This window comes from Erpetoichthys calabaricus, chromosome 5 (genome assembly GCF_900747795.2).
Source record: "Erpetoichthys calabaricus chromosome 5, fErpCal1.3, whole genome shotgun sequence".
Lineage (NCBI taxonomy): Eukaryota > Metazoa > Chordata > Cladistia > Polypteriformes > Polypteridae > Erpetoichthys > Erpetoichthys calabaricus.
This window is the reverse complement of record NC_041398.2, coordinates 214353430-214380486: the sequence shown is the minus strand read 5'-3', so window position 1 is coordinate 214380486 and position 27057 is coordinate 214353430. Positions and strand designations below refer to the sequence as shown.

The following is a 27057-nucleotide window of genomic DNA, read 5'->3' as shown; positions in this document are numbered from 1 at the left end:
CCTCTAGTGGGCCCTGTGCTCACTGCCCACGTAGCACCATGGAGCTCGATTGATATTTGCCATAGAATACCAGAATTGGCAGGTCCACCACAGCAAGTGCTTTTCAAAGATGAAAGCAGGTTCACCCTGAGCACATGTGACAGACGTGAAAGAGTCTGGAGAAGCCATGGAGAACGTTATGCTGCCTGTAACATCGTTCAGCATGACCGGTTTGGTGGTGGGTCAGTGATGGCATATCCATGGAGGAACGCACAGACCCCTACAGGCTAGAGAATAGCGCCTTGGCTGCCATTAGGTATCGGAATGAAATCCTTGGACCCATTGTCAGACCTTGTGTTGGTGCAGTGGATCCTGGGTTATTCCTGGTGCACGACAATGCCCAGCCTCATGTGGTGAGAGTATGCAGGCAGCTCCTGGAGGATGAAGGAATTGATACCATTGACTGGCCCCCATGCTCACTCGCCTGACCTAAATTCAATGGAACACCTTGGGGACATTATGTTTCGGTCCATCTGACACCGTCAGGTTGCACCTCAGACTGTCCAGGAGCTCAGTGATGCCCTGGTCCAGATCTGGGAGGAGATCCCCCAGGACACCATCAGTTGTCTCATTAGGAGCATGCCCCCCACTGACATTTTCAGGCATGCACACATGCACGTGGGGGCCATACAAACTACTGAGTACGATATGGAGTTACTGCAATGAAATTTCGGCAAAATGGACTAGCCTGCCGCATCATTTTTTCACTTTGATTTTCGTGGTGTCTTTGAATTCAGCCCTCTGTAGGTTGATAATTTTCATTTCCATCAAATGATGTGGCATCCTTTCATTCCTAACACATTACCCAGTCCATATCAGTAGAGATAGCCAGCAGGATTTTTTTTCCCATTGAGATCTGATGTGTATTTAAAGTGTTCCTTTAATTTTTTTCAGTAGTTTATAATTTATTTGGGATAACACTCAATAGGAACCGGGCTTCAAAGAAATTAATTATTCGTTCTGTCTTTAATTATTCACGTTATCTGCCTGTTTACCTAAATATATTAAAACTATGCAAAATCTGTGCATCTGTTTTCTATACCTTCTCATTCAACTTGTCACATAGGGCCAAGGTGGAGATTTATTTTTTTTTGTTGTTCTTTATTTCGCCTTATACAATTTCTTGTATTAGGAATTTATGTTTTCGCATACCCCTTGGGGTCAGAGCGCAGGGTCAGCCATTGTACAGCACCCCTGGAGCAATTGAAGGTTAAGGGCCTTGCTCAAGGGCCCAGCAGAGTAGGATCTCTTTTGGCAGTGACGGGGATTCGAACCGGCAACCTTCTGGATACCAGCACAGATCCTCAGCCTCAGAGCCACCACTCCGCCCTAATGTTACACTTATGTTATTTGGCTGACGCGTTTATCCAAGGCAACTTACAACATTTATGACACAGCTGGAGCACAGGCGGGTCAAGTGACATGCTAAAGGTCACATGGTGGCAGTAGCAAGATTTGATCCCACATCCTCATGGCTTGAAGTCCAAAGCCTTAACCACTACACCACACTGCCTGCCAGTTTACATGCTTATGTTTCTTTTGCCATTTTCTTTTTTCCATGACTGGCCTGGATGCCCCTTCGTTATACTCGGTGAGCAGCCATGGACAGTGCAATACCACCCCCTGGACGCTAGATGGCTGCCCCCCTGGGTTGGAGCGGTGCCTCAGTTTCCCGCAGGGCTCCATGGGAATTGGAGTTGGGGGCAGCCCTGTTGGGTCCTACAGGCACTGCCAAGGGGGACTGCAGCTGGAACTCCTGAGCCCTTGTGGGCAGTGTTTTCACCACACCCGGAAGTGCAGCCGGAACTTGGCAATCAAGCACCTGGAACACTTCTGGGTGAACTATAAAATGGGCCAGCAGCCACCATTAGAGGCACCAGAGTCGGGAGGAGGAGGAAGCTGCCCTGGGAGGAGTGGAAGAAGAGAAGAGTGTGATTTACTTTTAATTATTCTGGGACTGTGTTAGGTCCACTGGGGAGACGTGTCCCACGGCTGAAGAAGAAAATAAAGACTTTTTGTTTGTTTTACTCGTGCCTCTGGTGTCAGTCTGTGTCGGGTCGGCGCCAGTAAAGCACCTTAATCACACCCTTTTACATATTAAAGATATATAAATAAAGTCACACTGTACAGCACTTAGGATCAGACCATAATTTGATAAATATAATATTCATTAATTAAATCTAATATAGTCACTTTATCTGATTGCCAAGTGTCATTAAAAAGTAAATGTTAAATATTAGACTATAAAAAGAAATGGCTGGCGCTCACCTGAAAAAACACTATAAAATACTGATTGTGTAGTTCAACCTAGTTATGTGCCTGGCTGCCAGATTTCGTTAAAATTGTATTTATTTTATTATACAATAAAAACAAAGCACTTTTGGATGGTGCTCACCTGAAAAAATAACATTAACCTACATCATCAGTGGTTTCCAGGGGCCTTCATGGCTGCATTTTATATTCCCAGTAATTTCACAATTATTATGTCATTCTTACTTTTAGCTTGTATTTTTATATTTGTTGTACAGCTTTACATGTTTATGTTTCTTTTGCCATTTTCATTTCAACTTACCCTTTTCTGTAGAGTTTGCTCCCTTCATCGTATCCAAATGCTGATAATCACAAGTGAGCAATGCAGACACAACAACAAACAACACTGAATGTTAAAGGGGAACAGTGAAGGAGAAATGTTTGTAATTGCCTAACATGAATACTGATATAATTTAGAAAGTGATTGCTCAGAGTACAATAGGGGGGACTTGAAGGAGAATTTTTTTTAGCAATGTTCTACTTATCTTTAAGCTAAAGTTTAGACTCTCCAGTACAAAGGTCACACTCTGGAATTCAGCAAGATTAAGAGAATTATTTGCTCAGGACAGACTGATAGTTAAGAGTGCTTCTTTGTTGTAAGTTATACACTGATTAACCTGAGTGCCATAAGATATCCAAGAAACATAAATACTCATGCATTTCCAAACCTGCTTGAGGTAACTGTGTTAGGCAACCATATAAATAAAGTAACCTTCAAAACATCGAGACCTTGGACTGATTATTTAATAAAGAGAAAGTCCCTGGCAGCAGTTACTGCTTTATAGTGGAAGGGTTCTATGGTGACCCTATTCTCACTTTCAGACCTGAACAAAATCGCCTGAATCACCATAACCTTCGTATGTTTGCTCTTACCAGCCTATCACAAAGGTGCAGCTATAATCTGTAGCTCCACCTATGGTCACCTTCAGATGACAGCCAGTAGAACAGAGCACCAAACTACACTTCACACTTTTATTCATTACTTATTGATTAACTTAAGGTTCCTAACATGCCAAAAACAGAAGCAAAGTAAAATGAATGCAACAAATGATACCAAATTCAACCTGGATGGTAGAAATCTAGGCATCCAATGTACTTAGAGTGTCAGGAGGTTCTTCATAGTAAGCCGATTGGTCTCCTGAACCAGCACTGTCTCTGGATGGAATAATGGGGCAGGAGACAGAGACCCTTGGCCTTCTCTAAGCCCTCTGAATTTAAGCCGGTCTTATGTTTCCCTAATGCAACTCTTGGATGAATTGGATGTCCAAGTGTAGTGCCAACTCCCCTGTCGTGTTCAGACCTCATATACCAAACTTGTTCTGGCACGCCGTATGTCTTTGAAACTTCTACTGACTCCGCTTACCACTGTAGCCCCTGAGCTATGTCAAACTTGTTTTTTGTTCTTTCATGTAGTTGACCTTCTAAATTGGCCCTAGTGTGTGCTTGGTGTGTGGGTGAGTTTGTGTGTGTCCTGCGGTGGGTTGGCACCCTGTCCAGGATTGGTTCCCTGCTCTGTGCCCTGTGTTGGCTGGGATTGGCTCCAGCAGACCCCCGTGACCCTGTGTTCGGATTCAGCGGGTTGGACAATGGATGGATGGATGTAGTTGTCCCTAGATCTTTGTGCATACTGGTTCTGATCTGGTATTCTCTTAGTACAAAACCTTAGCTATTCTCTGGTACATGGAAGATTACAAGGAAAGCTTTTCTTCCGACATGTGAAAGTTTGCTTTATAAATACAAAGATACATGTCTTAATATGATATTCAAAGCATGAATACAAATCACTGTAAACAGATTGAGAAATCAAAATCTGCAGACACAGGCCACAGGACTGAACTGGGGGGCCAACGGACTGGATGAAATATCAATTAATTCAACTGATAAAATGTCTTTTATTACTTTCATTTAAATAAAATTATATTATAAAATGTTTTGGGATAGTGCTCAGCATGAAAAGTGCCATATAAACTATCCATTCAGCTATCTGTTTTCGGCCACTTATCTGGGTCCAGGTGGGGGGGGGGGTTAGTAGCCTAAGCAATGACGCCCAGATCCCTTTTCTCCACCACCTCCTCCAACTGCTCCAGAGGCATAGCCAGGTGTTCCCAGGCCAGTCGAGAGATATAATCTGTCTAGTGTGTCCTGGGTCTCCCCCAAGGTCTCCTTCCAGTTGGATATGCCTGAAACACTGCCCAAGGGAGATGTCCAGGAGACATCCTAATCAGATGTCCAAAGCACTTCAACTGGCTCCTTTCAATGAGGAGAAGCACCAGCTTTATTTCAAGCTCCTCCCGAATGTCTGCACTTCTCACCCTCACTCTAAGGCTGAGCTCAGCCAACCTGTGAAGGAAACTCATTTCCGCTGCTTGTATCCACGATTTACCCAAAGCTTGTAACCACAGGTGAGCGCAGGAATGTAAATCAACTGCTAAATCGAGAGCGTCGCCTTGCATCTCGGTTTTCTCTTCACCATGACTGACCGGTGCAACGTTTGCAGCCCCTCCAATCCACCTGTAGATCCCCCCACTCCCTTTGTCCTTTACTCGTGAACAAGATCCTGAGACAACTTAAACTGCTCTGCCTGCATGGGGGTGCTTTATGAGTATGGGGTACTGGGCCAGCTGTTGCAGGCTATTCGGTTCTTGTTAAGCAGAGGAAACACTTGGGTGTGGGACTCCACCAGGGCTACCTATATAAACTATAGGCAACTTAATTAAAAAGTCAGTTTACCTGTTTATGATCTAAAATATATTAATATGGCATTTGTAACACTAATTTTTTATTTATATTTATTTTTTGCTTTTAATTGTTTAGCTTTGTAATTTTTTTCTTTAGTACTAGGGTGTTGTACCGTATTAGTCATTATGAATGTAGTGAGAAGTCAAGCAAAATGACCCCTTTTATTGGCTAACTAAAAAGATAACAATATGCGAGTTTTTGAGGCAACTTAGGCCCCTTATTCTGGCAAGATACTTTTTCTAAAGTACAGGTATATGGTATATGCCGTATATACTCATGTGTAAGTTGTGTCTTGAAACCCGAAAAATCGATCATAAAATCAGACCCCGACTTATACACCCATTCAAAAATGCAACACTTAAGTTTTTTGTTTTTTTTTACATCTTCTTGCCTCCTCAAATCTCGCATCAGTTTCTCAGGCACATCGAATTTTGTTGCAGCAGTGCAGTTATCAATTTCTTTCGTACTTCAATGATGTTTCATTTAAAACCAGGTTCATATTTTCTTCTGATCGAACGCTCATTGTAGATAAGGGATGATCTTACGATAAAGGTGTAGGAGGGGGTGTGATACAAAAAACACAAATCAGGGCAAACATTGCTTCGGAACAGTTCGGGTATTACCATGTGGTGATGTAGGCACAATACATAGAAAAAAAAGGCAGTGTGCTCCATGGTTACACTCTCAGGTGGGCGCTAGCATAGCATAATCTCTTGGACCAATTGATCCAATCTTGGATTCAACTTATACGACCGACATTATAAAATACGGTAAAATCAAGTCCCGTCTTATCCATGAGTATATACAGTATATGTATGTAGAGTATGTAAATCAATTTTGTTGTTACAGTACACTACAAAATGTTTTGGAATGGCGCACTATATACAGTAAACTACCTAATCGAAATTAGTAATTTTACCTGTTTGTTTGCTAAAATGACTTACTGCTGCATATGCGGTTTATTATAATAGAAAATGTACTTGAAAAGTCATTTTTTTAGTGACAAGAAATAAAATAAATATGAAGTAGGAAATTGGTGTAATATTCAGGTACATTTATAGAGTTGGTTAGCTGTTAGTTTTAAAATTGGAGCATTTCTACACTTTCTAGTCACTTCATCAAAGATTGTTATCACAATTTTGTTTATTACATATGTGTAACACTGAGTCATATTAAAAAATTATAAAAGTATGTAATTATATGTACAGTGGAACCTCGAGATACGAGCACCTCTGTATACGAGAAATTCAAAATACGAGGAAAGTATGAGCGAAAAATTCAGCTCTAAATACGAGCATTGGTTCGCGTAACGAGCCAGGCTGTGGGTATAGCTCGCGGCTTAGCAAGGGGGGCGTGGTAGCAGTTGCGAGCCGCGATCTGCGGTGTCTGCGTTTCTCACTTAAGTGCACAGGTGGGAAACTGCCCACATCCATGATTGTTCCTGTGGCTGATGGGCTGCAGCTGCCATGTCCTCCCCGCATATATAGAGAAGCGCGAGCAGGTTAAGGGGGAGAAAAAGTAAAAGAGAGAGAGAGAGAGAGAGAGAGAGAGAGAGAGAGAGAGAGAGAGAGAGAGAGAGAGAGAGAGAGAGAGGGCAGGCAGGCAAGTGCAGGCTCGCGTGTAGCTGAACAGGCGAGCCAAACAGCTGAAGCAGGACGGTGTAGAGAAGGTCAGCTGCATTAAGAGTGTCTCGCCTGTTTTAGAGCCCGCATGGGAGAAATAGGTGAGACGCTAACAGAGAAGAAGCACCGGGGATTGTCATCTGTTTTTTAAAGACTGCTTCTTGTTGACGTTTTAACCTCGTGTTAAAGGATTGTTATTCTTGTGTATTTTAAACCTCCACTTCACAACTGTTTTAAGGATTATTTATTTAAAGATTTATTGAATGCTCTACTGCACTTTGGACACCTGTTTTGATTCTTTTAATAATCAGTTATATTATTTACCAGTGTTATTTATTAAAGGTAGACTACAGTATATATAATTTATCAGTGTTATTTATTAGGAAAATTGATTTTTATGTTAATATATTTGGGGTGCAGAACGGATTAACTGGATTTCCATTATTTTCAATGGGGAAGTTTGTTCTAGATACGAGAAATTCGCTATACAAGCTCAGTTCTGGAACGAATTAAACTCGTATCTAGAGGTTCCACTGTACTAGTAGTGTTTATAAAATGTTTTTCACACCATTTTAGAATATCATGTGGCTGAATTTTCTTTCATACACAGTAGATTCCAGCTCAAATGATGAAAACATTCATGTGCCGTTGTTAGCAGCTGTTTAATGAGGAGGGCCTCTGGCTAAGTTTAGTTCAACACTTTTCAATGAAACACCGAACAAAGATTTAAAATCTCTGTTGAAATCTCATGATAAAGCTGCATCCTGACATGATAGATAGCAGGTCACAGTGGTGCTTTGCCAATAAATTACAGTGTCGAGGAAATATTGAATCATTAAATCTTTAGATAATGCAGTTATGAGTTTGTGTTTGATGTAACGGAAATACTGAGTTCACTTTTAGTCACAGTAGCAAAGTGTCAGTGAACCATATTTTTTTTATATATCTGCAGTAGTTAAGCTCCTTCTCTTTATGATTTTACAGACATGAACTTCATGTCACTTACCTGCTAGCCGTAGAGACAAAAATGTGATGGGGTGGAGGCAGAGATCAGATTGTCAAGGATATAACAAGACCTTCCCCTGCATTCTGGTTCAGTAACTGTCTACCGTACTTAATAAATAAATAATATATATTATTATTACCAAATTAACTAAATACACATCAAACGTCATTCCTTCCTTACATGGCAATACTCAGTTATTCAAACCTACCTGCATCGGACCCTGCCACATTCCGTGGGGTATTTGCTTTGGCGTGCACAACTGTGGCTGTTTTACCATCAGGAAAACTAAAGAATGATTAAAATGTAAAAATGTTATATTATATATATATATATATATATATATATATATATATATATATAGTGGAGTATGACCCGGACACAGACAGGTAGACATCGTTAAAAGCACCACACATGCTTATTTACACAATACTATTTACAATAAAGTGCACACACAACCCAATACTCCCCCAAAGTCCAGGTCTCTCAATAATGCCTTTCTCTCTAGGTCCGCCTCCACTCCTCTCCTCCCGAGCTCTTGCCTTCTTCCTCCCGACTCCAGCCATCGAATGGAGGGAGGTGGCCCCTTTTATACCCACCCGGATGTCATCCAGGTGCCTCCCAATGAGCGCCTGCCGGCACTCTCTGGTGAGGCGGAAGTGCCGGCTGTGCACCCGGAAACACTCTGGGTGTCCCTGGTCTTCTTTCCCCCAGCACTTCCGGGTGTGGCTGAAGTGCTGAGGGCCAGGGCTCCTCTGGCATTTGGGCACCCCCTGGCGGGGACCACGGGCCCCTATAGGGTTGAGCTTCCAAGCTCCTTTCCCGTGGTCCCCATAGTCACCAGGGCGGTCGCCCCCTTGTGGTGTGGAGGAGGTGCCACCTGCAGCCGCTCGCCACAATATATTATATATATATATATGTATACACACACACACACACAATTTCAAATAATTGCTCTCAAAGTTAAACTGAAATAGTAGACTAATTCGTAATTAAAGTCGCACAGAATATTTGCTGTTCCACAACACACAAGTTTGCAAATCTGCCAATGTTTCTTAATGGGAAACTTTAAAATTTCGAAAATATGCACCGTGTGCTGTGTTCAAGATATCTTAAAAAAAAAAAAAAAAAAAAAATGGACCTATCCTGACAAATTTCCTTGAAGAATAAGTGTGTCAAGTTTCAACAAAATTGGTACACTGGGAGCCAGGTTATTCCACGTGGATAGACAGATAGACAGACAAGACATATGTGGCTATTGCAGTAGGTGCTTTCAAAAACTATCAATCTAAATTGGCAAAGATCTCTTTTACTTATTTATTTTTACAAAATAACATACCTTTGTTGGAACACCTCAAAGAGACAAGTGTCTATGGGAAGCTGAGCAGTGCATGCCCAGTGGCATCACTCAAATAGGATGGACAGCTTATCTGGTCTCTTTTACAAAACACCAGGCACAAAATGCTAGACAAACAAAACCTGGAGCATTTCAACAGTAATCAGTGTTTCTCAAACTAAAGAATGACACATCAAAATATTAAAATGAGTTGCTCAGCATTTAAGGATTCATTTGCTGTCATTGTTGTGGTCCTCAACAGTTTACTCCAAAGAAGATGTGCCTTAATATATGTAGTAACATGCACGATTTCTAGGTAAAAAATATTAAAAGTCATTCTCAGGCAATATCCCTTAGTACCCAATGCTTTAATTCTACAATGCCTTTTTATTATTGTTAAAACAGCATGATTTGGACTTACTTTTCTTCCACCACCTGCCTCTGATATTCCTCATACTCCTCTCTGGTCATGCCAGCAGCTGCAGCAGGATCTGTGGCAGCCCCATCTTCTTTTTTCACTTCTTCACCCCCTCCAAGTCCCAGATTTTTCACCTGACTGCTCACCATGCTTTTCAAAAGGAAAGACATGTTGCTTTATGGAGACTTTTAACTATTAATTGAAGAAAAAGCAAATTAAATATTCCAAAGGTGCTCTGTCGAATCTCTTTTCTGTTGGCGCTGTCTATTAAAGGTTAATCCAGGAATCCAGCAGGAATCCTTGCACAGAGCCCAAAGCCTAGCTGTCTTGTCAAGGGCAACAGTGGCAGTGGTGCATAGACGCCAAAAAAAGCCTTGTTTTGTTGCTGGTAATCTGGATTAAACGTGGAACTCTTCTGCCTGCTTCGAGAGGCAGATGGTTTAGATTACCCTGAAAACAAAAATCATTATTTGCAACTGCCTACTTTTCATATTAATGCTCTAAGCTAATTGTTAATGCCTCTGGTCATCAATTTTGATGGGCTTGTAAATCGTTGAAGAAGAAAAAAAAAACAATCTTCACATGTTTTGAGTTACACAATTGTCTGTGCTAAATTAAGTTTAATCAGGTACTTAAGAACGGCCAGCCATGTGCCTTCAAGAAAAGTCTGAAGAGATTTATATTTATAGGGCTGCTCCATAAAGTGAAGCAGAGGATTATCTATGGAAGTTGATCCCTGCAGAGCCAGACACTCTTTCAGTCGTTCTTTACAAAAAAAAACAAAACAAAAAAACACTATTGGTAATTTGATACATGAACACAGTTTATTGTAATAAAATGTATATTTTACTTCAGATAAAATATTGAGAAAGGCCCTTAAACTGCTATTGCTTCGTCCTGGGTATGACGTTAACCTGCTTCCAGCCCTACAAGCAGGTCTTCCAATTTACAGGGAAAACTTGCGAGTTGGTGGCACCATAAAAAAAAAAAAAAAAAAAAAAAAAAAAAAAACTCACACTGGACCAGTGTGGTGCTGAGGTGTCACCCGCTGCACTCGAGTCCCAATCCAGGTGGTTCGGTGTGTGGTGGGAGCAGCAATAAAACGATGGCAAATGAACACTGTGTTAATAACACAATACAGAAATAAACAAACATTCTTGAACTCACGTAATCCACACCGGGCTCATCAGGGACATGGCAAGAACAGCTCTGAATGGTGCCAATTTATCGCAGGACCATTCACACACACACCCCCACCCCTTACGCTAGGCACATTCAAACCTGTCCAACCTGCATATCCTTGGGTATTGTAATAAACACAGAAACAGGAAGAGCATACAAACTTCACACAACAACAGGGCACTGAATGAGTGTGTCCCTAACTTTCCATTAAACTTAAACATAAAACTAGAAAAATGCAGTCAAGGTATGTGCAAAAATTTACGATTCATCTGTCTCTTTATGCAATAATTTTACTGGGTGGGTAAGTATGTATGTCTGTCACCTCCAGCACAGTCAGATGCAACATATTAGTTGTGGTTTGTAGTGGGTGCTACCGAGTCAAACATTGTTGCCTGTAAGGTAAAAATAAGCAAAAAGAAAAATGTAATCCTTCATGCAAGAGTTTTACCGGGTCATCAAGTAAGAATATCTGGTACCTCTGTACCAATCAGATACTACATACCATATAAACACACATATAAGTCGGGACTTAAAACCCGAAAAATCGATCATAAAATCAGACCCTGACTTATAAACCCGTTCAAAAATGTGACACTTAATATTTTTTTTTTGTACATCTTCTTGCCTCCTCCAATCTCGCTCCAGTTTCTTAGACACATCGAATTTTGTTGCAGCAGTGCAGTTACCAATTTCTTTCGCCACTTCAATGACTTTTAATTTAAAACCACCTTCATATTTTCTTCTGATCGAAAGCTCCTTTGTAAATAAGGGATGCTCTTACGATAAACGTGTATGAGGGGGTGAGATACAAAAAACACTAAACAGTGCAAACGTCACTTCAGAATAGTTTGCGTATTACCGTGTGGTCACGTAGGTACAATACATAGAAATAAAGGCAGTGTGCTCCATGGTTACTCTCTCAGGTGGGCGCTAACATGTCATAATCTCTTGGACCAATAGCGTGAGTTTTCCGCATTCGACTTATATGATCGGCATTATAAAATGCCAGAAATTGTACGGTAAAATCAAGCCCCAACTTACCTGCGGGAGAACTTAAATGCAAGTATATACGGTACATTCTACGTGTTAGATTACTACTGCTTGGAGTGCATTATTCACTCTGCATCTTGCATCAAACTTCAACATATGTATCTGTTTACAGCAGTGGTTCTTAAACTTTTTCTTCCCCTTGTCCTGAGGGGTGGTGGTTGATGTGTCCCCCTGGAAGAATTACTGCCAATCTCCATTCTGGTGTCCAACTTAGACCGTCACCGCCAACTGTCATCAGGGAGTTTATTACCCCCTTGCAAGAAGCAACCCATCGCAAGGTTTTCTACAGACCGTTCAACCCTTTCTCATTCAGCACAGTTGTAATTCACGACGCGATGCAACCAAATTTCAGACATCACATGGCCCAAAATGGGTCACGACGTGTTTAAGAAACACTGGTGTAGAGTGATCACTGCATGGGCAAATGTATTATATCATATATGCATGTGCACTGAAGTGAACATCAAAACAGAAAAATTAATTTGCCTTAAGTTAACTTGGCTCCTGTTGTCAATAAGCAAAGCTTGCAACAGACAATCAGTAGTCAGTAGTAATCGCACCACAACAATAAATTATGGAAAAGAAGAGTTTTTCCAAAAATAACACCTCCACTACTTCATGTCTGCAGCCCCTGCCCGGGGTAATTCTTTAGAATTAACTGACACCTCTGCAATATGCGACTCTAGAATCAGCATCTTTATATGTGCTACAGGCCTGACTAGTTGGAAAGGAAGTCAGGGTTGGAAACTTCAGAGACTTTCAAATAAAATACTTGAAGATAAATTTATCAGGAAGCATGGTAGGCAAGTAGTACTGTGGGGACCATCGATGGCCAACATTTTGCAAGAGTTGTTTTGAATAGACACTGACATGCTTGCTAGGTTAAACATAAGAACACAGGAATTATGACAAAAAGACAAGACGATTTAGACCATCAAGCCCATTTGTTAAGCTAATAGCTAAGCTGTCCAAATATCTTGTCCAGATTCTTCTTATAGGTTGTCAAGGTTCCTGCTTCAACTTCATGTCTCAGGAATTTGTTCCAGATTCCTCTTTGCATAAAGAAGTGCTCCGTGGCTTCAGTCCTAAATTCACTTTGCATTAATTTCCATTGGGGTTCTCGAGTACATGATTCACCATTAAGCTGAAAGAATTCAGCTAGATCTGTAATTTTAGTCCCATCCAAATCGCTCATGTCAGTAGCAGTGTCTGAAGTACAAAAAGAAAACTCTCTGTGATACGCCCCTTGTGAGGCCTGCAAATGTATAAAATTTATATTGAAATGTGGGTGGCAGAGGTAGTGTCACCCTTGAAAGTGTAAACTGACATACTGTTATATAAATATGGGTTGCTAATGTGGTCCAAACTGATTGAAGGCAATGGTACACATACAGTATATTATCTATGGGCACAGGATACCGGCGTATACTAGCCCACTTAAAGCACTGAGTTTACCTCACCTTCTGGTGTACAACCAATCCCGTTCAAATAGGACTAACATCTGTCAGAGTATGACACGTCCCGGAATTCCTGAAGCTCCCCTGCACAGCTTCAAGTGTTGCTATGTCTTTTTGCAGCATGGTGACCAGAACTAAACACAATACTTTTTTCACAAGTGCATTTTATAGTCTGAGTATTCTATCCATTGATGTAAACTACCTACTCTTGTTGTAGTTGTTCTAATGATCAAACTAAATGTCAACCTAACAGCATGTTCTAAATATTAAGGATGTTTCGAGGAGAATCCTTATCCTTTCACTCACCTGGGGTTAACTCACACCACAAAGGAAGATTTCACAATTATTGGGGAGACCGAGCCAACCACTGGGCTGATTAGACAAGCTTAAGGCACACAGAAAAGATTATAATGGTCTTGTAGCAGGTGGAATGGCAACCAAAGTGTTAAGGCAAGATTAGGTTTGTGAAATAATCCGTAATCGTTAGGATGCAAGAATTACTGTGGAATAAAGAGAGGAAGTGCATAGGCTCCTACTATACAAAGACAGCGTTCAAGTGCAGGTTACAGGTCACACCTTCCACCTAAATACACAAATCAGCTGCTAAAATAATAAAACTTCAACATATTACAGCAAAATGGAGGCATCAAGTCTTTTCATCTTAAAAATCTGAAAGAATCACCTCAGAAAATAATTCCTATAGTAGTATGTCAGTATTAAATCTAATAAGCTTTAGCAAAAGCAAAAAATAAGCTCGAAATATCTGGGAGATGGAAACACTTGCATGGCTTTGTCACACAGGGGCATTTTAGGTTACAGACTTTAAAGGAAATCTTCTAGCAATGGAGGTCAACAAATCAGCATGGAAAATGGGGTGCTTCATGTTAAAGGAAGCAATACACAAAAGTACAATGCAAAAAAAAAATAAAAAAATCCACTGGATAATAACTGCATAATGCATTTTGAAAAAGCTGTAAAAACTATAAATTATGACTTCCAAAAGATTAGATAATGGTACAACTGTTATGGCTGCTAAGTGGAAATAAAAATGGCTTACTTTTTTTTTGTGCACTACTGGGCTCCAAATTCACTCTTTAAGCACATTAGAGGAGTAGAGGTCTGGACGACAGATGCCTGTGCATCTCTGTTGCTTTTTCGGTTTAATCCTCTTTCCATAATAAATGCAAAGAGGTCTATCAATCCAGGATTAATTGTCCAAGAGTCAACTGGCTTTCATTTTATTAATGGGAAAAATGAGAAACAATACTGTTAGCTGTGCTTTACGGTAAGAGACATATGATTAGATGAAAAACCTTTTGTTTTCTTTTATTCCTAAATTTACATGTAACAAAAGAACCATTTCAATTTTTATAATCTATGAACTAAGTGTATAGCTTTACTGTTGTTCTTGAAAGGAGGATGAGGCAGACTTTTTGATTCAAGTGGAGAACTTTGTTTCTTGTTGCAGAAGAAATTCTCTGCAACTTAACATCAGCAAAATCAAGGAACTAGTTACTGACTGTCACCACACCAAAGAGCCTCTACAACTGGCCACTATTTAGAGAGTGATGTGGAGGTGGTCCATTGCTAATTGTATTTGGAGGTCCACATCAATGACAGGCTGGCCTGATCTCTTAACACAGAGAAACAATAGAACAAAGGGCAGAGCAGACGCTTCTTTCTTAGGAGACCACGTTACTTTACAGTGGGTAGTGACATCCTTTACATAAAGTGGATTCAGAAAGCATTCAGATCCCTTCACTTTTTCCCCCCCAAGTTATTATGTTACAGCCTTGTGGTAAAATAGACTAAATTTATTTTCTTTCCACATCAAGCAATATTCAACTACTCCAGAATAAAATAGTCAAAAATAAAAAACTGAAATATCATGCCAACACATATATTCAGACCCTTTGCTATGACACTTGAAATTTTGCTCATATATCCCATTCTGTTGATCGGTGAGATGTTTCTACACCTTATTTGGTATTCCACATGGGGTCAATTCATTTGATTGCACATGACCAGGGAAGGCACACAACTGTCTATAGAAGGTCCCACAGCTAACAAAATGCATCAGAGCAAAAAGTCCTACAGCTTTGAAGTTTCCCAACAGCAAAGCATTCATAATTTTCAGAATTCTTAAATGGAGTAAGTTTGGAACAACCACAAATCTTTCTAACGCTAGTCACCCAGCTAAACTGAGCAATCATAGGACAAGGGCAATGGTAAGAGTTGTAACCAAGAAAACAATGGTCATTCTGGCTGAGCTCTAGAGAACCGGTGTAGATAATTGGGGAAACCTCCTGGAGGACAACAATGACTGCAACACTCCCTCAATCTGGGCTTTATGACAGCAGCCAGACAGCCTCTCCTCTGTGTATATATATATAAAAAAAAATAAAATAAAAAAAAACACATGAAAACCTGTTTGGAGTTTGATAAATGGTACCTAAAGGCCCCTCAGATAGTGAGAAATAAGATTGTCATGGTCTGACGAGACCATGTATGTCTGAAGGAAACCAAGCACTGCTCATCACTTGTGCAATACTATTTTAACAGTGAAGCATGGTGGTGGCAGCATCATGCTTTGTTTAATGTTTTTTTAGTGGCAGGAACTGGGAGACTTGACAAGATTGAGGGAAAGCTCAACAGAGCCTTCCAACAGAACAATGACCTCAAGCACAAAGACAACACAGGTGTGGCCAAAGGTCAAGTCTGAAAATGCTCTTCGTTAGCTCAGCCAGAGCCCAGACTTGAACCCAATTGAACATCTAAGGAGAGACCTTTAAATAGTCATCCGCTGATGGTCTTCATCCAACCTGACAGAGCTTGAGAGGTTCTGCACAGAATGGCATAAAATCTACAAATCCAGATGTGGAAAACTTCCATCCATTTTCCAACCCGCTGAATCTGAACACAGGGTCACGGGGGTCTGCTGGAGCCAATCCCAGCCAACACAGGGCACAAGGCAGGAAACAATCCTGGGCAGGGTGCCAACCCACCGCAGGACACACACAAACACACCCACACATCAAGCACACACTAGGGCCAATTTAGAATCGCCAATCCACCTAACCTGCATGTCTTTGGACTGTGGGAGGAAACCGGAGCGCCCGGAGGAAACCCACACAGACACAGGGAGAACATGCAAACTCCACACAGGGAGGACCCAGGAATCGAACCCAAGTCCCCAGATCTCCCAACTGCGAGGCAGCAGCGCTACCCACTGCGCCACCGTGTGGAAAACTTGTCACATCATACTCAAGAAGACTAAAGGCTGAAATCGCTTCCAAGCATGCTTCAACATGATACTTTAAGTTTCAAAATTTCTGTGTTATTCTGGAGTATTGTTTGATGTAGGGAAAAATTCATTTAAATGTTTTAAGCATAAGGCAGCAGCATAACAAAATGTGAAAAACTCAACGGGACTGAACACTTCTTGAATCCACTGTATTCTACAACTCTGATGGGTCAGTGCGATTTTCCACACTATGGTGCGCTGGGCCAGTAACATCACTTTATGAGAGGCCCACCAAATAAACAAGATGATTAACAAGGAAGGCTCAGTTATGGGATTCACTCTCAATCTGTTGTAGGTAGTACCGAAGGAGAGAATGCAGACAAAATTGAGTGCCTTTATGAACAAAGATGCACATCCTCTTCTCTGACACACTAACACTGAGGACTTTCAGTCAACGAATGATTCAACAGTGTGTCAAGAAATGCTACTGGGGCTGCTTTATGCAGTATATACAGAAATAAACATTGTTAGCGAAGACAGAATTTTCTTCTGACTTCTTTTTTTGTTTATGTGCATTTGAGGAGAGCTGCTGTGGTTTATTATACGGTTTCTTGGGCTTCTGTAAAAATTTAATTGAAAATTTACTGTTTTATCCAGTTACAGGTATGCCCATGAGTGAGGTTTTCTATAACTTACCACTGTAGGACATGCGCTTCATGCCTCTTTGTATCTCTAATGTTCCAAATCCTCCACTACTTCTCTTTAAAGGTTTTCATATTGCCACGTCTTTGTCTCTTGTGATCACCTGTCATTATTACTTTTATCATTTGCTGCATTCCAGTGAAGTATTTTACATGGACAGGCACTCTGGGTTAAAAACACAATAAAAACGTTTAGGTAAACAGATGAGCAACTTGTCCATATTGATGCAGTGAACATACAACACAAATAAGCTTCCAATAGTTGTTTGAAGACCAAAGATAAAACGATTCTGGTAAATTACTACCCTATCACACATGCAGATGATTATTGAAATAAGGAAAGTGAACACTCCTAGACAGGGCCGCGCAAAGAAAGGCACGGTCATGTAATGTTTAATGCAGGAGTTGATGTGCAGTGCTGGACGACCACAGTGGCTGAAGGGTTCTTTTCTGGAAATCTGTGACACTCCTGAGGAACGATGCTTCAGTCAGACATACAGCCTACAGCATTGCTCAGCAGGAAACTAATGGGAAGTTGCAGGCAAAGTGGTTACATGAGTTCACGATAATGCTTAGAATACTGACCACTAATTCATCAAAAACCATGATCGGGGATACAAAAGCATGTTTTGCTTATACACTACAACTTCCAGTCAATGACAAATTTAACTTGATCCTAAACGTGGAGAGATGCAGTCTGTTAAGGAATCACTCAGGCAAAGCCGAGATTCACTGGACTCACAGCCACCACTTCTACCACTGAGTTAAATACTTGCACAGAAAGTCCAGTTAGCCAGCAGCTGACCTGGCTGTGATGGCCCTTTCTATACAGCAGTGTCCACCTATCACACACCGCCTGGTTACTGAGGTTACCCAATCATCACCATTACACCAATGCTACCGGAGAGGCTGTTCCTAGCTGCTAGCTTCACAGTTAACAGGCTGCCACACAACTAACTCCCAGCACAATATAACACTCATAACGTAATGAAAGTTTGAGACACATTTTTACTCAAAATTACAAACACTTACATGCAAAACACAAATAAAACCTTTAACAGGACTTTTTCCCTGCATTATTTTCTGACATATTAAGCAGCATCTCTTTTTAATGACAGTGATTAATCAAAGGGGAAGCCACTATTGATAATGAAATGTGGTCAAAATGTATATGCCTATAGTTCTGTCACACTAATTTCCAATTCTTCTAAGAAGCTTCTAACTGCATCTGCCTTCATTAACTGAACCTCTGCCATCTGTCTCAAACCTAAAGTCATGTACTTTTAAACTTGTACACTGGCCATAAGTGTTGAACTGACGGCCCAGAAACAAGGCTGAGTAAAAATTACTTTCTGGCTTTAATCATCCATCAGATGCAATGTAAACATTATAATAGGGCTGCATTATGGGAAAACAAAGATGTACATAATTAGTAATGTAGTTTCCAAAGCATAAAAATAACACTCATTGAGACATTGGATAGTGGCATATATCTTAAGCTGCACATAACGGATAAACATTTCCTTAACATTTACTGCCATTAGTTTCAATGTTAAAACTATACACGCATGTGTCCGGTACGTATGAAAAAGCAGCACTCAAGTTTTGCTTGAGTGCTCAGACAAGGATTTGTAATACAAATAATTCCATACCTGCCTTGGGTGTGTAATTCGATGCGGTGCTTCAGGTGAAACAATGTCACCGTGTAGCAAGATGGCTTGCAATGTGTAGGGAGAGGATGTCATATTTTGATATTGTCTCTTTCCCAGCTGATTCTTTACCACAAAAGTTATTTTTTCATGCAAATAAAACACAAGTAAATTTATGTAGTTCTTTACAGTATAAAATTATTTTATTCCATTGGTGAAATTGAAATATCGACAAAGAAATGTCTTGTTACATTTTTGTCAGTTGTTCAGTACCATGGAGATTTTGAACTTCAGTCCATTCCAGTCCTTAAAAAATTGAGTTTATGGCAGCTATGAGTTCAACTAACAAACTAAGGAAGGGAAAATGTTTATTACAGATTCAAACTATGCTATAAGAGAAATAATAGGATAAAAAAAAAAAAAAAAAAAATTCACAGGACTGAACCGTCAGCAAGAAAAAAAAAAAAAAAAGAAATAAAGCATAGTCTGGAAAGAGTCCAAATTAAAAAAAACAAAGCACATGTCTCAAAATATTGCTTCTTGTAAATAACAAAAGACAAAATAATTAAAAACTATGAAGTATTTTCATATTTGAGATCACACATCTGAACAGAAATTAATTTAACATTCTATTAATATTCCAATCATTTTGGATCATTACAAAAAAAATAATTAAAATCAAACAACAGGCGTGACCATAAACAAAGATATTTTGGCATTTCAATTCCTTATACAAAACAGAAAATAAACGTTTTTGCCAAAATGCAACTTATATTTTTTTACATAAATATTTATAGCTTTAGGGTCAAACAATTAACATTATGTTTTAAATTACCATTGTGGTTTAAATATAAAGGTTGGCTATGTGGGTTTACAGTCACCTGTTTTGCAAATGAAAATCATAAATCTGTTTTAAAAAAAAATCAAAATTAAGGGATGTAATGCAATACAGACTACTGTGTCATACATGCGATTCTTTTTCCCTCACACAAACAGATTAAAAATATGAGTTTCTGAATAATTTGACAAAATACATTGCAATTTTTGAAGTAACAAGAATGGAGCTGAATTAGGCTGAGTAAGTACTTTCATTAACTGTTCACTTTGGACTGTTGGAGAGCCCAATTACACTGATAACACAAGATATAAGCAAGGTACTCTATAATAATCGAACTTTTATCAGTCATCCAATGAAAAAAGTAAACTCTGATGGATACTTAACAAAATACTGCAGACTCATTTGTAATAATTTAGGTTTCAAAAAAAATTAACACTTAAAAATTCCCTCATTTACATAGTTTTTCTTTGCAATTGTCATTGGTCATAAACAAGATGGTTTTCATCAAAAGAACTTTTTAGCAGCTGCTTCTTGTTGACTCCTGTGGATACATAAACACAAAGTTCTATGAAACACAGTTTCTGGTAGCTAGCACCAAATGATAAATGTAAAAAATTGTTTCTGACTTTTATAAGTGTAGCCTTGACTTTAGGTATTTACTCATAAAAACATAACTGCTTACCTGTACATCATATATCCGATAAATAATACAGTCTGAACAGCTACAAAAATAAAGAAATGCGTTGTCGACAAACATGATGGAAAAGGAGGCAGTTCAGGACATCTGGCCTTTTCACTTGGCCCCTAAGAAGAGAATGCAACATATTTAAAACTGCCAAGGAGAAAAACATTTATTTGAGTTGCATAGGGATTTTCCTTCTTACTACAAAAACATGCTAAAATTAGTGTAGACCTAAACAAATATCAAAATGTAAATAAACAAATACAGCAATCTTAATTTAAATTCAATTTAAGTGCAAAAATATGTATTTTAAGACTCGCAATAGTAACATGACAAAAGGAGAAATGCGAGTACTATTTCATGTCTATTAAGTTTTCGAAATCCTTTGGAAATCCGGAACTATTGACATACATGAATCCAAGAATGCATATATGTTCCTGTAATTATTTATTTAAAAAAGGTCTGTATAGTGTATGGTATAAACCTTTGTTTAAGTCTAAACTGCTTCAGTGTGTGAAGTAGAACTGTCTCAGATATGTGATTATATGCACATTTCTAATGTATGGATGTAAATGATGCTGCTAATATTTTGACAAAGATGGTTGATATTGAGGCAACTTCTCTTGAAACATTTTTATTATTTAAATATTTGCAGAAAATTCTTCTTTGGTGCAGAGCACTTATGACCTCTCAAACAAATACCAATCAACTAGATCCAGATTCAAAGGCATGAGAACAGAGGCAGACCTCAAAGGACCAGATGCATACCTTGACAAGTCCAATGCCACAGTAGCTAGAGACCTGAGCTACATGGATTAACTGGCTCTAGCTAAGCATAGTGAACAGCTGTGTTTAGTCACCACACTCTTCAACAATAACAATGCGTCACTCTGCCTTGTCTTAGGTCTCCAAATGGTTGCAAAAATCCATTTCCCTAGTAAACACAATTAAGATTCTGTCCAGTATTCTTGTGTATATGACGGACAAAGTGATTCTTTGATTTATTTTACAAGATAAAACTGGGTGTGTTAAAGATTTACAATTACTATCAAATCTTGGATACAGATGCAAGATAAAATACCCCCTTCCATCAGCAAAAGAGACAAAAGAGCATCCTTAATTCTTATTTGGATTCCAGTCAAATAGGTTTTCTTATCCACTGCATTATACAGTTATGTTTGGACCCAATATATTTATTCTAGCCAACAGGCCTAACTATGTAGGCGTATAAATTCAGATTCCCTCAATTAAAAAAAAAAAAAAAAGGTTATTCTTTTAAAAATATTTCACCACTTGTAACGAAATACACAAACTACAATAATAGATCCAGAGATCTGTAAAGTAAGTACTTTCTTGATTAATTTAGATGGGATCATGCTATTTTTCTGAACAACTTTGAACATCTTAAATTTTATCCTTTTTTATCTTAAAAAAAAAAAACCAAAATTTTGCAATTGGTCCAACTTAAAATACAGACTACATGTCATATTGGGAAAAAGGGTTATAACAGGAGGTGTGGACATCTCAAAACACATCACCATTGCGGGGGATACAATTACCGTCAGGCAGCAGGAGTAGGGGATGAGGCAAGGTATTATCAGTTCGCACAAATTTCTGAATCATCCAAAGAGGAATCAAATCTAAGAGCACAGTTATGCACAGCATTTTCTTCTCAATCAATACAGATAACAATTTCATTCTCTCACAGGATTACAGTATGTCATTTACCATGTCGAATTTCAAAAAGGCAGTTTTTCCCTCCATTTATTTATAACCAGGCAATGCCAGGCATTTTGGTCAGTTACACAACAATAAATTTACCCTTAGCTATGTTAAACTACCTTCTCGAAGAGCCATGTCTTCATCTCATATTTGCTTGGAGAACTATTACTATTAAAACAAATATCTTCTCAAAATTGTTTCTTCTTGGTACATTCCAATATATATGAATAAACCCTTTACAAAGTTCTGTAATGCTCATGAATAAAGAATAAAGAGAGGCCGTGGCAAAAAAAAAAATTAAAAAAAAAAAGAGAGAGAAAAGAGTAGTATGGCACAACACAAATTTTAGTTCTACTTTGGGATTACAAATTTACGTACTCTAGAACTGTCGAAGCAAAAGAACAGAAATTAACGTGCACATGCTTATTTAGCCTTGGACTGAAAATTTAGCATTAATTGCTCCCTAAATGTCCTTGCTTTTCACACCAATTAGCATTATTATCACCAATGAAGCTGAAGTCTGGTTATGGAACACTCACTAACACAACATTTGAATGCTGAGTCGTTATTAAAATTGCATTCTTAAAATACTATATTTACTTCCATCATTCCTAAAGTACTCAATATTTAACATATGGGATTATAGGTAAAGATATTTGGAGTTTTGAGAATTGACAAAATATCGACATTCTCCTAACAATTTCCCCTCATATAAGACCTTTTGTTAATACTAGAATCCCTAAAGCCTACGAAAAAACTCATAATCCAGGCCCACTTTAAATCCCTTCGAACCTCTCCATTAACGTATTTTGTTCTGTAAATGTGTCAATCAGCACAAGTAGCAAGCAGCCTGCTGTCCCATCCCCTGCCTTGATGGAGCTCAACTCGAGCAAAAAGTTCTCTCAGCTCAAGCCAAGGCTCCTTCTCTGCGTGTGAGGTTCCTGGAGTTGTATAGGGTAAATAATACAGTATATCGTTATTTGGAATACATGCATTTCATGTGTGTTCCGTGTCTACACTGATCTGGGTAATTGTGGGATGAAAGGAAATGTGAGGCAAGAAATGCTGAACACATACCTAAAGCAGAAACTTTTTCCATGTTATACTAATGATGTGAAGTGTATGATGTGTGAAGACTTTAGTCCGAATATCAAAAACACACATGCACTTTTATTCAAGAAAATAACCAAAGGAAAAAAAGCATTTGATTTACATGTTGCTGTCAATGAGTTAAAAACCCAAGCTCAAATGTCAATCGACGGGAGTTTATATGCATTCTTGAATGGTGCAGAGGTAAGAACCGCTGCCTTATAAACCAAAGGTCCTGGGTTCGAGACCGGGAACTCCGTGTTTTGAGCAGTGAGCTGCTGCTATTATTATTACAGTATTATTACTATAATATAATAAAAACATACGTTTGACTTGAGTCTAACACCCGGTGTAAATTTTGGCTACTTGTAAAAAGCACTTTTTTTTCCCCTTCAGTTTTATTCTCTCAGTGATGTTCACGTGGTACAACGAACTTGCCTCTCCCTTCCTGAGCTGATGGCATTCATCTCCATTCTTTTCACAAGAGCAGCGATGACCACAGTGGGTGCTGTGGCTGATACCTGCTCAGAACTATTTGTTGTACCAGCAATCAAAGATATGATGTCCCGTGACTACTATCAGACTGGACAAAGGCAGGACTGTAACAACAGACAGCTTTTTCACAGCACTTTCGCTGGCTAATAGACTGCTGCACCGCAACGCAACTCTGCTTGGCACCAGAAGTAAAATGGGACTTCTACCTGCAGCTAAAGTCACTTCAGTGTGCGAGCAATTCACCATGCTATGGCAGTGTCATGCTGATGATGTACTCGCACAAAAAGAAGAAGCCTTTGATTTCAGTCTGTAACAGCCGGTGAAAAGTTTTGCTACCTGTAAAAGACATCGCTGAAGGGGTATAAGCAGACAGACAAACACTGGTGAATCAAGTCTTATCATCTTGCTATCTTGTTTTTACTTAAATTTTTTGTTATTTAGTTTTATTCTTGAATAAAAGCACACTTGTTTCTTTATACCTTTGCGAAAGTGTTTATTTTATATTCCAGTAACCACTTGAAAGAGATCAAATCTGTCTCTGCCTATCTCGTGCATGCATGCACACATTCATACATGAAAACATCACTATTAGAAAACTGCTATACCATGGAGTACAGGAAAGATTGGAGAGAAAAAAAAAAACCCATGTTCAAATGACAACTCAAGTTTAAATGGCATAGCGTTTTCAAGTCCAGAAGAGGCCAATTCAGAGACAATGGCCTTTGTAGTGATCCAGGGGTTCTTGTAGGCATCTCTGAATATTTTCCTGTCCAAAGTCTTTGAAATCTTCTGCTTGCGACCACGCCCAAGTTTGTTTTTGACAGAATGGGACACTTTGTATTTTGCAACAATGTAATGTACAGCTGTTATACACACAGAAAAAGCTTGGAAACGGCCATATAGCCATCCCGCTTAAAGATGAGCAATTCACTGCTTTTTCTCCGAGGTCCATAGTTATTTTGTTGTTTTCTGGTCATGATGAAATTACTTTATATAAAGAATGTTAAGCGTGATACCTCTCAGTCTTGTCTTTAAGTATCACTAGCCCTGCTCATTTCAGTCCATTTATTACAGTGTGGTGCTAGTTGATTGAGCCAATCAAGTCATATGGCGTTCAGGTGTGTTTTGACACCAAAACATTTAATTTGACTACAAAAGCTTCATGGCAAATTCAAATGGGGCTAATACTTTTGACCACCCAAATGTTCAATAAAGGTGCAATATAGTAGTTGGTTTTTAACTAAAAAATGTCCCTGTTGGAGGTTTTTACATTGTTGAATATATTACTTTGGAAAGTTTTAAAAATGATGTTAAAATTGGACATAAATGTAAAATTTTTGCTTTTGTTAACAACCTTTTGATACCACAGGGAAAACAGAAATTCCATTCAATGGTTTTTTATTAAAGCACCTCCATTACTGAAGTGAACAATATTTTGCTTTTTTTGTAATACAATGATCCGCTCCAGTCTAACAAAAATGGGGGATAATAATCTTAGGAGATTTCAGCATAGGAATTATAAAGAATGATTCATAATGAACTACTTGATTTATATTAATAGGTTCACATTCTAAATGTATTCTCTGACATCTTCTCTGCAGTAACTGAAAAATACTGCTGAAAACAATTACTAAACATAAAAATTCAAACATTATTATACAAGTATTGCTAAATTAGTGAATGACAAGATAATTCAGCATAGTTCCATTTAAACAACACTCTTTAAATCTGTTTTTGAAACAACCCATCTGTTAGGTTTGTAACATTTGCTCTTTTAAGATTAGTGATATTTTTACCCAGCTAATTACCAAAGAGTAAAACTTAACGGACGAGTCATTAATATTTAAAGTGTAAGAGACATGTGGTTCTTTATGCTTTTATACTCTGTGTGTGTATTTTTATATATAGATATACCGTATATACGAAGGTTTCTAATACAAAAGTAACAATTTAGTATGCTGGTTCAAATTGGGTCTATACATATTTCTTTACAGCTGAACACTGGAATCAGACAGATAAAAGTAAAAGTATCCATGATTAAGAAAGACAGAACGCTGCTCTAGCTATGTGGCACTTGATGCATACCCAAAAAGATCCTGCGTCACCTTTTTAAAGAAAATAAAAATAAAAAAAACACCTTAAGTCTGAGTATTATGTGAATGCAAATGTTTTATTTATACACAGCTGTAAACCCAGCATATTTATAAATAAAGCTGCAGTTGCAGCTTAACCAAAAATGCACTGAGCAGCACAACATAAGAACCGGTTCTGTGTAAATTTTGAAATTTGGGCAGTACTGCAGTAAAACTGTTCAGTATATAATATACTGGAGATAATTCAAGCCCATTAATGACAGCAATACAAAAGTGAAATGTGATACACAGTAAGTGCAATCATGGCAGATATTAAAAACTAATAAAATCCTTAATTAGACTGTTAATTCTGAATAATTAAGAAGATAACTGAAAATATTTAAAATAAATCCGGTATATCTGAAACTGGGAAGCCAACAGAAGAATGACAGACAAAGTAGTATTCTAAAAAGAATCATCAAGATTTAGTTAAGGAAGAATTGGAACATACTGCAAAAGATGCTTGAGAGTAAAACTGGGATTGAATACTTCTTCTGTTTCACTGTTGTAATCAAACAGATGTTTAGGAATTGTGATTAGTTATGTGATTAAAAGGATACATCAAGAACTTAAACAGAATAAGAGTTAAGACAACACATGCTGGGAAGAACGAAGCAGTATTTGTGCAAATTCATGTTTTTAATTCCAAATTGTGGACAAAAATTAATAGTGTTATAGAGGAAGGATGTGAAGATGGGCCAAGTCTATAATCAAATGGCAGCTTAACCTAAAAAAGAAGGCTTGTTTGAAGTGCTGATCTACAACACATTTTTTGACTGTTCCTGGAATTGACTTGACCCACTTTACCTGTAGTTTTATCTCCAACACATACCCATAATTACAATTCTCATTTTTAAATAGGCCTACATTCAAATACAGGAGTATATGGACTCCTTGACACTATATATATATATATATATATATATATATATATATATATATATATATATATATATATACACACACATACATATACATACATATACAATAATACATAAAACAGCATCTGTATTAAAGCTGCTTTGAGCTATAAAACATGCTAAAAACTAAAATCGCTTACCACACTTTGCTGTACTAAATGGTCCACACTCCTCTTCACCATATGAAGATGTTCTTTTAGGTCACTGAAGTGCTGCATGGTTTCATACGTCCCAGCAGGATTAGCTTGGTTATGAATTGCACCTACTTGCCTTAGGGACTCTGACAAACTGTTCCTAAAATAAATTTATATGTACAATAAATATGTATATATGATCTACAATGAACTGATTTTTTTTAATGATTTTATTTGCAATAAAATCCCACTAGAATTTATCCAAAAAGTAAATTAAAAATGCACAAAAGTATTT

The 27057-nt window shown here is 38.5% G+C and overlaps 2 protein-coding genes across 2 annotated transcripts in view; both read right to left on the bottom strand.

The window, feature by feature from the left end:
* cplx4a (complexin 4a) overlaps positions 1-9876 on the bottom strand; it is a 54630-nt gene extending 44754 nt beyond the window's left edge. Inside the window, exon 1 of the mRNA XM_028802495.2 lies at positions 9471-9876. Within this exon, the coding sequence (XP_028658328.1) occupies positions 9471-9637 (167 nt within the window). The 5' untranslated portion in view covers positions 9638-9876. The remainder of the gene's footprint in view (positions 1-9470) is intronic.
* Positions 9877-18922: 9046 nt separating this feature from the next.
* lman1 (lectin, mannose-binding, 1) overlaps positions 18923-27057 on the bottom strand; it is a 43987-nt gene continuing 35852 nt past the window's right edge. The window contains exons 11-13 of the mRNA XM_028802494.2: positions 26769-26922; positions 20271-20392; positions 18923-20129 (exon numbers count right to left, since the gene is read on the bottom strand). Coding sequence (XP_028658327.1) covers positions 20093-20129; positions 20271-20392; positions 26769-26922 — 313 coding nt within the window. The 3' untranslated portion in view covers positions 18923-20092. The remainder of the gene's footprint in view (positions 20130-20270; positions 20393-26768; positions 26923-27057) is intronic.